Source organism: Artibeus jamaicensis, unplaced genomic scaffold (assembly GCF_021234435.1).
Source record: "Artibeus jamaicensis isolate MK-2021 breed Jamaican fruit bat unplaced genomic scaffold, CSHL_Jam_final scaffold_833, whole genome shotgun sequence".
Lineage (NCBI taxonomy): Eukaryota > Metazoa > Chordata > Mammalia > Chiroptera > Phyllostomidae > Artibeus > Artibeus jamaicensis.
Genome location: NW_026522056.1, coordinates 10,332,464 through 10,345,522, shown reverse-complemented (window position 1 = coordinate 10,345,522; position 13,059 = coordinate 10,332,464). Strand labels below are relative to the sequence as shown.

Below are 13,059 nucleotides of genomic sequence, written 5' to 3'. Positions count from 1 at the left end.
TTAAGGCCCTGCCCCGTATCTGACTTTCACTAGGAGCTGGGAATATACAGGGGAACATCTCGGGCACGAAGGCCGCCTTCATGGAACTTCGATCTAGTGGAGTAAGCAATTGTAAGACCTCTAGGAGAGGAAATTTCTTAGGCTAGGATTTGTTATCTGTCTCCCGTCTGTCCGACCACTGGTCTGTAGTTCATGAAGCTTGGGGTGGGGAACCGGGCTTCCTGCAGGGTTCCACCCATCGGGGGCCCGAGGAGACCGGCCACGTGGAGAGGAAAGAAGGATACTTCTTCCTGTTCATTTCCTGTCCCTGACTCACCCTCCCAGCAGAGTTTCTTCATTTTGGAAATGGTAGTTGCTTCTTATTTCCAATTTATTTTTTCATATGCTTCTAGAACTATATGCTTTCTCAGGCTCCCTGGAGATGCCAGCACTAGGCTGGTGGGCAGTCCCCCTTCAGAGGTCTGGGGCTGGACTCCTTAACTTCTGAGGCACCAGCACCAACACTGGCCTCTCCTTGGACATGTGATTTCTCTCTGAGCTTCCAAGTTCTACATCCCCAACTTCTCCTCTTTGTTCCTCCATCCCCTCTTCTCGGGGTCGCGGGGGGCTGCCTCTCCTGCCTCTAGCAGTTTCCCTTTTGCCTTTTATATTTCTCCAGTTCTTTACATTAACATTTTCTGTTAAACAACTGGTGTGCTTTGTTTTACTGCCTGGATCCTCACTGATCCACCTGTCTTCTGTTTCATCAGTGTTCTGCAATATTCAGTATGCTGTTTACTATCTCTCTGATAGATATATTACTAATTCAGCAGGGTTTTTTCCCCGCTTAGTGGCAGTTTCCTTGATCTCAGATGTGATCCTATTTATAAGTCCCTACTCTAGATTCTCAGTTGCTATTTCCTTTTAACTTTAAAGAACTTAAATTACATGTTATTTAAAAATGCCTCTTGTTTCTTATCTTGAGAAGAAGCCATTTAATTTCAGTTCTGTGGTCTGTCTCCTTTGTTTTTATGATAATTCTTTTTATGTGGCTGAGGATGTTTGCCCTACTCTTAGAAGTTTCCTAGATTTCTATGTGAGTTGTTCAAGCCTTGGGACTAACACAATTGATAGACGTATTTAGTCTCCCGCTTTAGAAACGAGTTAGGTTGGGTGACCTGTGGTGGGAATCCGAGGTACCATTGGAAGCATTTACATCTGAGCCTAAGAGTGTATTTCCATAAGTTTTCTTTCATTCAGTAGCTAGCAGCTAAATTTTGTCAACCGTGTTTGCCATGGGAGTCAGAAACATCGATATGTTGGTGCCAGTACGAGGTGCAGGGCCGCCAGTCTTGGTGACATGTGGGTTTCTCACTTGGTGTGACATTCAACATCCGCCTTTGTATCTCTGTATGGAGACGTGGTTAGGTGCTTCTTGCCGGAACTGTCCGGTGATCTCAAGAGTCAACTGGGAAAAGCAAGAGGGTGGATGGGTTCAGTCTCACGGCTGCGTGACATCTACTAGAAATTTCCCAGCGTCTTGTTTATAGATGATAATACACTCTCCAATATCCCAGTGTCAACAGAGGGCTTTCCTTTTGTATATGCATAGTAATTATCTATCTATCGAACGGTGGTTTTTCTGTGCTTCTCCTGGTTGAATACAGATTATTTGCCGTTGTCAACGTGCAATCTTCATTTAGCACCAGTGAGTGAGCCTTCCTTTAAAAAAACAAAACATGGCGGCGGGGGATGGCAAACACACCAGACAGAATTCGCCACAAAAGCCCAACCTTCCCACCAGTAAACCGGGGGTCTCCTGTTAGTCACTCTCCGTGCATGACAGACTAATTTTGATATAGTCCTAATCGATACATGAGCTATGTGGAAAAGAGATTTTTGACTCAAAGATCTCCTGGTTTTGGAGAGCAAAGGAGAATTTGTGGTGAGGTTTTTTCTTTTTATTCTGGGGTTTCCTCACAGTCCCTTCATTCACAGTTTGCCGTCCCACCTGGAGTCAGGAGTTCTGAATCATCAGGGCTGGGAATGGGTGCAGATTTCCACTAGAAGGGAGCCGGCTTTTTAGTTTGGGGGAAGACGGAGAACTGAGAAGATAAATCCTGCCATCTGCCTGCAGCGCGAGCGAGCCTCTTTAGGATCTTCCGTCTCCTATGTACTCATGAAGATCTCTGAAATACATGACACAACTGACAAAAGGCATGGGTTGCCTCTGGGAGGGAAAACATTAAGAGTAAAATTCAAAAGAAAGCGCACACATGAATGGCTGTGCTTGTTATTCATCGAGTGTTTTTGACTTGCTAAAAAGCGAGCTTAATGTATTTATAAAATGTATAAAGATGTAACTGATTCGGGAGCTCTGCTCTTTACAGGGAGCATATTTCATGTTATTGTAAGCACTGAAGAAAATTAAATCAATAAATCTACAGCCTGTAATTTGAGATACTCAATTGAAGGAAAAGACCTGGTCAGGGAGGGAGGGGGCATCATTTGCATGGAGGAGGACTGGTAAAACTCTTCAGCTCTGCTCTCCCAGGCTTCCAAGAGGCTGCAAGGATTTAGCTGCTGCTGTAAAATTATCAGTGTTGTTATTACACCTCAAAGGAAGCAAAGGTCAACTGCGCCGTTGTTAATGAAGCCTAGGCTCAAGTGGACAGCCATGCAAATGAAGCCCTTTCTGAACTGCCCATGCGTCCTTTTTTCTAAGAAAGTGTTGCTGGTTAGCAGACAGACTGGGTGTCCGGAAGCTCCGTGAATTTTTTTCCCCCATCACTGGCAGGCATCCTGACCACGGACAAGCCAATTAACCTCTCCAAGCAGCTTCCTTCCATGTGTAAAAGGTTAATAGTGCAGCTTGTTTGCAAAGTGCCTCAAGCCTTCCATGAAGGGCACTACACAGATACCCGGCATTTGTGTTTGAAGGGCATCGTATTTTTTAATTAGGTGTTTGATTGGATAGATCACAGATTTGGTGGTGGTTTGATGTGGCCCCTTTTCCCTGGTTACAAATAAAAGACCAATAGGTGATCTCACTCTATTATCATCTTCTAGAACCTGCTAGAAGGTTGAGGGAGTGGCAGAGGTTACAGATTAATAATGTATTATTTGCTTAATAAAAAAATATCACATGCATCTCAACTGCGTAATAATAGCTGTGGATGGCAATTTGTGAGGCCAAGGGTGTCATCTGTTGCTAAGCAGATAATGCTGGCAAAGACTCCTGAAATGATGAGTTTTGTTTTCCCGGTTCCCCAGTAAATCTTTTATCCTTCTCATCAATACAGAGCATTAGGAACAGTTTTGTTAAGATTTATTTCAAATGCACTTGTGCATATTTGGGAAATCGATTCTCTCACTCTAGAAGTCCTGAAGCAAGTGGCTTTCTGGTATGTATTTAGGTCATGACAGTAAGCTCACTATTTTATTGTATTTGGAGCAAATGTGAAAAATCCTGGCCCCAGAGCTAAGTGTCCTGCCTCTCACACTTCTCTGCAGATTTACGGAAGAACTTCGAGCAAGATCCGCAGGGAAGAGAGGTTCCCATTGAAGGCATGATTGTGCTGCACTGCCGGCCACCAGAGGGCGTCCCTGCTGCCGAGGTGAGACAGACACTTGGGGCCAGGCCTGTTCCCAGGAGGGAGGGTGGAGTCCTGTGTGGTGGCATGTGTGAAGCAGAGCAGCCTCTGGCTGGCCTCCTTGCTGTCTGGACCCAAATGAGAAAGATGGTGAAGGAAATACGTTGGAAGAGAAAATTGCCTCTTGACTAGTGTCTGTTGACACTAAGCTCTTGCTAGGCAGCCTGCGTAGGATCTGGTCTGTGTTCTTGCTTTTGGTGACCTCAGATCATGTAGGGGGCACCCTCTGTGTCCTCAGTCAGTGACTTTGGACACTCTGACATACGTGTGGCTTATGGATCAGTCTGCACCTTCCTAGGCAAGGTCATGTGTGTCAGTGCCCAGGGAAGGAGGGAGGCCCTGGTGCTACCAAGTTTCAGTGGTGTTTGCAGGAGCTCATTCTTCATTTGCTCATGGAACATTAATGAGTGTTTATTACGCGTTAGTCACTATGCTGACGTGACATGAAAGGTGATGGGGCCACTGGTCTGCGATCTGTTATTCTTTCCTTGCAGGCAAGGCATCTACGATGCTGTGTCACTGTTTTTTTTTTAATGTTTTTTTTTTATTTTTTGCATGTTTTCTAGCACTTCAGTCATATTGCAAAAATAGAACTATCAGTAATAGGATGCATCACTTCTTGGCCTTTTGGCTAAAATCAAGTGGAATAATAGGACAGTAGGGTAGTAGGGAAGGCTTCCTACACCTTCCGGTCACTATTGGAAGATGTTCTGATGAGCTAGGGATACGTTATTAAGGCCGTTTTGGTGGGGGCAGGGTTCACGCGGAAGGACAGGGGATGCTAGTAGAATGGGAAGTTTCCGAACATGGGCCTGAGCTGAGTTACAGAATTATTATGGCTCCCCTCTGGGAAGCTAGGAAACTGTCCTTAGGGCCATGGGCTATTCACCGAAAAGAAGAGGTATTTTAAAAAATCAAATAAACAATACAACAGGAGACTCTACTTCCCATTTTAGCTAACTCTGCTGTGGGCTTCCATAGTTGAACAGACAAAGGAGCAGAAAAATGAAGGGGAACAAAGAGACACACACAGCAGCATGTTGAGGTGAAAAGAACGCTGGGTGGGCACCGTCCAAAGTTCAGACGATTCAGCAGAACGCGCAGTAAACAGACTTGAAAATTAAAGTGAACATTCCATGCATGGTATGAAATGATTAGAAAGGAAAATGCTTATTTTTTACATTCTGATTTGATGTGAAACAAAGCTATTCGATTTTCTCTTTCCTTTTTCTTTTCTTTGGCTGCCACCCTGTTCTTCCCAGAGTGTGCCCCAGTTTCCTGAGCAGAGGGGCAGGCAGCGGGGGGGGGGGTTTGTGCACAGGTGAGCGTGTCAGCCTCGTTGAGGACGCCCCGAGCGCCCCTGGGAGCCTCATTTGGGCATGCGCTACATTCTCTACCCATCCCTCAAAATCCCCACTTACAAATGCTTCATGCGTCAAGATGCCTCGCCCGTGTCACACCGGCTGTGCCTGCAGCCAGGAGGCCTTCCAAGCCTGTGCTGGGTCACAGCCATCAACTCTGGCAGCACATGAGAGCCGTGAAACAGGGAGGAAGGTCATGTTTTTATTAGATATCTGCCTGTGGGAACCTAACGTTCTCAGATGTCTAGTAATCAATTTTTACAGCTGGAAGAGAACTTTGATATTTACCTGGCACAGCCTTTGCATTTTAAAAGCAAGAAAACTGATGCTCAGATCAATGACCTACAAAAGGTCTAGCAGCCATTTAAGGGCTAACTGTGTGCAAAATCTTTAAAAAGTTCCTCAATGCACTCAAGGGAATAGTCTCTATTCTTTCGGCACCTTGTGTGGCCCAGCATGATCTGGCCTGCTGTTACCTCTGACCTCATCCTCTCCTAGTCTGCATCTGACCTCCCTAAGCCACACTGGCCCCCTCATTCCACCTCAGGTGCACCAGCCATGCATGTACCTCAGGCCCTTTGCACATGACGGCCCCTCTGCTACAACATTCTTCCCCAGCTGTTGTGTTGCCCAGATATCACCTGCCCTGTGAGGCCTGCTCTGGACACTTTATTGAATGTGTCACTAACCCACGACCCTGCATATGTGTTCAAGCTCTCTTCTTGGCTTTACATTTTCTCCTTAGCTTTTATCACAAACATACTGTCTTTACTTTGCTTATTTTCTGTCTATGCCACTAGAATTTAAGCTTCATGAGGGACATTTTTGTTTGTTTTTTTCTCTCGCTGTATCCTCAGAAAATAAAACACTGCTTCTCATATCCAAGTGCTCAATAAATATTTTGTTGAGTATGAATGAAAACTAGTTTTCTGTATCAATGAACATTTGAGGTTATACCAGAGCCTGCCCCAGACAAAACTGTGAAATCCATTAGACTTTTATTTTGTTGGTTTTTTTGCCCATTCTGATACTAGCAAGTGAGTAAAACACTCTCCATCTGCTCTTTGAAGACATAAAAAAGATAAGTAAAAGAGAACAAAGGAAGGAACTGTGAAAGATGTATAGTCTGAAAATAGCCAAAAAGAACAGTATGCCCCTTGGTGTGTAAATGCATCCAGGAGTGTGCATGCAGGCAGAAATACACCCGTACCCACACCCCTGCACACACACAACAGCCTATACACACGCACATACACACACATCCATGCCCACACCCATCCCTATACACATATACACACACACTCCTACTTCCCGGCACACACACCCATCCAAACACCCATCTACACTGTGCGCAGCTTTCTGGAGACTGGGGTGCATTTGTGAATCACGGGACTTCAAGTTTCTCTAGGGTGGTGGTTGGCAGCAGGGATTCCTGGGGGTGCGGGCTAACCTCTAGGAAGTCAGCAGTATTCTGTCTGTTCAGTTACTTAGGAAAGGCTGAACTTGGGTTAAACTTCAAAACAGCTCTTTGCACATCCCTCCACATTTCTTGACCCTGTTCTTGAAGGCAAATGAGCTCGGCCTGTTCATTCAACTCATTTTCCATCTTCATTAGCTTCTAATGGTGCTTTTCAGCTGTAACCATAAGAACAGAACAGGCTGTCAGAATCTTCCAGTAGCCACACAAGCAAGCATCACTGAAAAAATATTTGGGAGACTTGGTGAACAGAGGAGAGAGAACTCAATGTGCACATACCCAGGAGAAAGGATATTTTGTTCTCTGGTACCTACCCTCCTGTCAGGATTCTAAACTGTGGGCTTCACTTTCTTTATTAGCTCCCTAGGGCTGCTGTCACAGATGACTACAAGCTAGATAGCTTAAAACAATAAAAAATGGATTCTCTCACAGTTTTGGACGCCAGAAGTCAACTCAGGATGGAGGCAGCCTTAGTTCTTCCTGTGGGCTTTCAAAGACGGTGCTTTTTGATGTTTTTCTCTTGGGCAGTATGTGGTGTCCCTTGGCTTGTAGACACATCACCCCAGTCTCTGCCTCTTTCTCCCTGCGGTATTCTTCTCTGTGTGTCTGACTTGCTCTCTTCTTATAAGGACACAAGTCATCCGATTTGGACCAACCCTAATCCAGTATGGCCTCGTGTTAATACTCTGGGTGACGGTCCATCTGCAAAGGCCTTATTTGCAAGCGAGGTCACAGGCACAGTTCCCACGTGGACGTGAAATTGGAAGGGGGGCACTCTGTTCACCTCAATGCACTTCTTATTCTCCATTTCACATCCTATAACTTTCTTCATTTTAATCCTGCATAAGTTTTAAGATTACGTTTCAGAGTCAGGCAGACAAAAAGAGGGCCATTCTGATGAGTAACTGGGGCTGGAGTTTGGTTTAAAAACATGAATTCTGAGCCAAGGAGGGGAGACAGCTTCCTTGTTTCTATACTTTATATTTGTGGATGGATGTGAAGTGCTTCAACTACACTGTGGAATGGGCTATTGTGGAGCCCTGACAAGCACGGATAGCATCGTCTTAATGAAGGCAAGCATCCCGGATCTAAACACTTGAGTTATTTGGGAATTTCAATTATTTATGAGTTGGCATCACCTATATCTGCGCACCAATATTTACAGCCCCTTCGGTTTCAGCGATAGCCTGCACTGCAGGTATCAGCACCAACATGTGTGGTGCTGGGGAAGGGGAGGCAGAGGTGAGCAGAAGGCTGAGAGAATGGAAAGGGAAGAGAAGGGAAGACATTCTTCACCTTCCACAGTCGGCATCTCCCAGGCGGAGATACCTGCCAGTGCCTGTCGTGTGGTCCTCACCTCACAGAAGGTCTGTCTTTGTGCTCGTGCTCTTTACCATCATGTGAGGACTCTCCAGATAATGACTCTGGTATGAGAGTAATTGGGGACTGTGCTCCGAAATCAATCGGTTTTGTAATTGTCGCTGTGAAATGTACTCAGTCATCTTCCCCGGGCAAGCCGCGTCACCCTGTCCACTGTGCCACTTGGTTCCCTTTCTGCCTACTTCCTGGGGTGGGTGGCCCATGGGTCATCCCTGGAAAGGACGGTGGCTCACAAGGCCCTCGGTTTTCTGCTGCAGTAGCCTAGGAGGTCTCCTGCCTGACACATTGAAAGGCACGTCGGGGCCAAGTCCAAGTCTTGTGAAAAGTCTTGTTTTCACAAGACCTGTACAGTTGTCTTTGTGCTTTAAGACAGGCCTTGGAAACTAAGTCATCTACGTGACCAGAGAAGGTGGTTGGTCTAAGAACAGAGCTTCCACTAATGGAATGCCCCTGTGCCCGGTGCTGTGTGTTATTTCGTTTCATTTCTGTATGTTATTTCATTTAATTTGCAGAGATTCTAGAAAGCTATTGTTTTCACGTCCATCCTACAGGGACTTGTCCAAGCTCTCAGATCACTAGGAAGCCAATCTAACCTTAAAGCTCAAATCACCTCTTTCTTTAATAGTTTCTGTTTGTTTTTAATGAGACTCTGATTTTAGTTAGTTTCTCCGAGACTTTTGGAAGCTTGGGAGCCCCAAGCCAGTGATAGCTTATATGTTTGCTGTAATGTCTGCCAGTACACCCTTAGGAATAGAGATTTTAGCATTACAATCTCTTTTCACTAATGTGCTAATCTTAAATCTGCTGTAAATTCTGTTTCTTTATTGGAAATAGATAACATCAGGATAAAACTCAGAGCAGAGCACTGGGAGTCGAGGTTTTGGGAGTGGAGGGGCTCAGGGAGCCGGCAGCGGGACCCTGTGGTCTGAAGGGCCAGGAGCCTGGGCTAGCTGCTGTCCTAGGAGATGGGAGGGGATAGGCTGTCTGAAGTTATGGAGAGGGGGCCACAGGGGAAAAGCAAAGGGGCATATAAAAGGGGAGGTGGGAAGACTGAAGGCGATCTCTACTGCATTACAACGTTCCTGCCTTTGGCCATGGCCCTTACTTGCCTCGTTGTCTTGAAGGGCCCTGTTTATATTCTGATAAAAGTCTGTTAGTGTCTGCCGCAGGGTTCTCTTCCCTGGTATCATCCGGGGGGTAGGGACATGGTAGAAACAGAACTGGGGATTGCTGCTATGGCACAATGCAGGGAAAGTATGAAATTTGGAACCAAACAGACCCAGGGTCAAACCCTCACTCACGTACAGAGATGCTATGACCTCTGGCAATTTGCTAGCCACTCTGAACCTCAGATTCCTCATCCAAAGCGGAAACGATACTTTTCTTGTACAGTTGTTGGGTGTCAAAGGGAAAGAAGACAACTTCAAGAGTATGTAAAACTCTCAACACAGTTTCTAATAGTAAATAAATAGTAGAGATTATTGTAATTTTGGTTCTTCCTCCTCCTAAAGTTTCGTGAACCTTCGATTCTCAAACAAAGATGCAGGACCCTATCATGGTTGGGGAACCAGATTAAAATGGAAGCTCTTGCAATATCTAACACATGTTCAGCCTCATGAAGAAGTAGGTGCTTCAAAAACCACCCCTCCTCACAGCCTCTCCTGCTTGCACCCTCTGTTCTTGCCCTTCAAGGTCATCAGAGGACAAAGACACTTAGCAAAAAGCTTCCTGCTTCCTTCTCTCATAGTCTAGCACATGGAAGAAATAGTTACTGACAGAAGCTGGTGATTGTCAATATTTCTTCACCTTATTTATTTATCCCATTAAAGAGTCTTATGAGTGGTAGTGGTATTGTTAATACGAAACGAACACTTTCCAAAAAATATCCATGAACTTGAAGATTCTCACCAGGCTCATTTAGATACTGGTTTGGATGAATTAATAGTTCACGCACTTTTTCCACAATACCTGAATGTGAATGGATGACAAGTCAAGTTTTTCTAAACTCTGTGAGCTCCTTCTATGGCTAGATAGACTAGAACACATTTGTCCCTACAGATACTTTTAACCTTAACCTTGGGGCAGTTCTATCTGAAGGCAGCAGCTTCAGTGTTTGACTCTTGTTGTTTAGCTAAAACCAATTTGCTCTTCTCAAAACAATTCATTATCCCACACTGCACTATGTTATACTCCCCAATTAAATGGAAAATCTATCTTTCATAAAAGTTAGAAGTTATGTCCAATGAAAACCCGACATTTTAATGGTTTTCCACAGATTAAAATTGTAGACTTCTCAATAAACCCTGATTTACTGATGTTGGCTGTAAAATGGTTATTGCTGTTAATAAAGCCTATAAATCTTCACAGGTTATATTTGCCTTGGACAATAAAACTTGCCATAAAGGCTTAGTGTCTGAGGCTAATTCTGCTCACATCAAGGTAAACAGCCTTCTCAAAATAATTCTGTGTCTTTGACAATTAAGGCCCCACAGCTAAGAAACTGACAGATTTGAGCCTTGAGCTGGTACATGCTAGGCACTATTTTTGTTTTTATCTCATCAAGTAGTCAGGACAGAACAGGAATTAGAAAACTGGGGAAGGTCATGGACCTGAGTCCATGCAGGGTGGGTAAGGAGAAGGTCCCCTTCTTTCTGTTGCTATCATATGAGTTCTGTTACCGACGGGTCACTAGACTCATATGCTTGTCTAACAAGAGGGGAGGTTCCCGAGGTGGGATGAAGGAATGTGTTATCTGTTTTATAAAGTGTACCAGGGTCATATGCGTGTTAGTAGCCAAATTCTTGGGGAAGGAGGGGTGCAGAGGTTGGAAGGAGATCATTTTCCTTTTAGATGTCCTTGTGGAAAACAAAGACTTTTTTAGGAAGTTCTATTAATCTTCTTAGACTTGATGGACATTAGTCATGATTTCTAACATGTGGGTCATTTCTTTGTCAATCTTGCCTCCTTAAGATAAAAGCCAGAAAACCCTGTTCTCGTCGTCCTTGTGGTTAGGGCCCAACAAGGAGGTGTTCCTGCACAAGGTGGGATGGAGAAGGTGAGCAGGGGGAGGCGATGTTTGTGTGGGCACCCTTCTCTGGAGAGGACAGTGGAGGAGGTGCCAGCCCTGGGTGGCGGGGGGAAGAACAGGCATCTGTCCCAAGTCTCATGGTTGTGAACCATGTGGCATTTCTTGGACTGTGACAGCCAAACAACTGTCCCCTTCTCTACAGAGTCGTTGGACATTGTTTCTGGCTGCTTCATGCGGGGACTGGCTCCTTGGCCACTACTTTTTAATAAACTCCTTTCCTGCATAAAGAAGCCAGAGCAGAGTTTGTTGTGAGCAATGGAGGACCCTGCCCATGACCGTGCCTGTGACCGATATCTAAAAGTGGCCATTGGAACAAATCAAGGCATTGGGAGCTAAAGGCCATTTGTGGGGTATTAATCTGTGTTTCTTTTCCTATAACATAAGGAAGGAGACTAGAGAGCTCCTAAGGCCCTTTTCATCTCTCCGATGTATTCCTGAAATACAAACAGGGGAAGCTGCACACTATTTATGACTTATTGTAACAATTCTGCTCAGATGGGTGCCAGACAGTCTCCGGGTCTGGCGTCCTTTGCCCTTCTTCCCCGCGAGGGTATTCCTGATGAAAGGTTCATTTGTTTCCAGTGTGTTCATTGGCATAAAACCTGGGAGAGAGTCTTATGACATCCAACTGTTTAATACAAGAATCACTAGTTATTGTATTTAACCTCAATCAAACAGACTATGAAATGAGGATTTTATTTAAAAAATAAGACTCTTAATAATTCACTGGAGGAATGTTAAGTGAGGTGCTGAAGTTCTGAAGCACTGGACCTCAGGTATAAATAATTAATCTAATTTGGTGCAGCCAAAGCAGAGAGCCTGTCTAATAGTCCGGATGAACTTCGCCTTGAGGAGACTGACAATGAGAACCTTTGCAGGAAGCCACATTGGATCAGAATGGATAATATCATAATAGAAACCTAATGGACTCTTAAGAAAAGAGAATGTTACATTGCTTAAATACTAGTAATTAAGTGGCAGTAAATTACATTTCTAAAAACATTTCTGCAAAACAATTTGCTATCACCAGAGAGATGGGAAATGAAGTTAGTCACTTTTAAAACAAATAACCAATATTATCTACAGCCCAAATACCTTCGTTGTTAATACGGGCCCTTAAGTAAATTTTTTTAATGTGCTGACTTTGACCACATCCTCCTCTGGCAAGCTCTAGTTCCTGCCTGGGGAAGAAAAGGATAGAAACCATCTGAAGTTCCTGATTTGCATGTGTTTTTCTTTCGTCCTGTTCTGTATTCCTAGAGCAGATACAGCATGGACAAGGAAGTTACAGCATCCCACCTAAGGCTCTGTTTTACTTTCCGTGGCTTCAGTTACCCTCGGTCAACCAGGGTCCCAAAATAGTAAATGGAAAATGTTCATGTCTTAAATTGGGTGGCAACCTGAGTACCTCATTTTACCTCATCCCATAGGCATTTAATCATCTCCTATTATTGCAAAGGGGGGGGGGGTTCAGTACTGTATTTTGAAAGACAGACCACATTCACGTTACTGTTATTACATTATTATTACTGCTGTTACATTGTTATAATTGTTCTATTTTATCATGTTATTGTTAATCTCTTCCTGTGCCTAATCTGTGCCTAATTTGTAAATGAAACTTTATCGTAGGTATGCAGGTAGGGGAAAAACACTATATATATATAAATATAAGGTTTGAGACTATTCAGGGTTTCGGCATCCACCAAGGGCCATAGAGATAAGGGGCAACTGCTGCACACTTTTCAAAAATTGGTAGACACTGCAGGGGCTATTACTATGGTTGCTTAGTTGCTGGTCTTGCCTCCCCTTTACTCTTTCTCTATACTCTGTTAGGTCAGCTCTCATACTCCGCCTTCTTTCTTCCCAAGCACTGCTCTCTATGTTCCTTACAGCCCTATCTCTGTGTCCTCCTCATTTCTCCTAGCTTGGAATGACCTTGATCTCCTCCATCTCTCTATTTTACAAGGTGTCGGAGGATCCGTTTAATCCCAGCCAGTCTTTGACTTCTTCCAGGACCATCCCAGCTGATACTGAGTGGTCTTTCTTAGAAATACCTAACCTAATAGGTGAGGTGGCTCAAATAAGGTCAATGTACTTTCCATTCCTCTAAATACATTGCTT

General features: G+C 44.4%; 1 protein-coding gene across 7 annotated transcripts in view; it reads left to right on the top strand.

The window, feature by feature from the left end:
- The window catches only part of UNC5D (unc-5 netrin receptor D), a 482,399-nt gene that overhangs the window by 299,646 nt on the left and 169,694 nt on the right, over window positions 1–13,059 (top strand). For all 7 annotated transcript variants that reach the window (XM_053660062.1, XM_053660063.1, XM_053660060.1 and 4 more), the window contains exon 4: window positions 3,493–3,596. In XM_053660062.1, coding sequence (XP_053516037.1) covers window positions 3,493–3,596 — 104 coding nt within the window. The remainder of the gene's footprint in view (window positions 1–3,492; window positions 3,597–13,059) is intronic.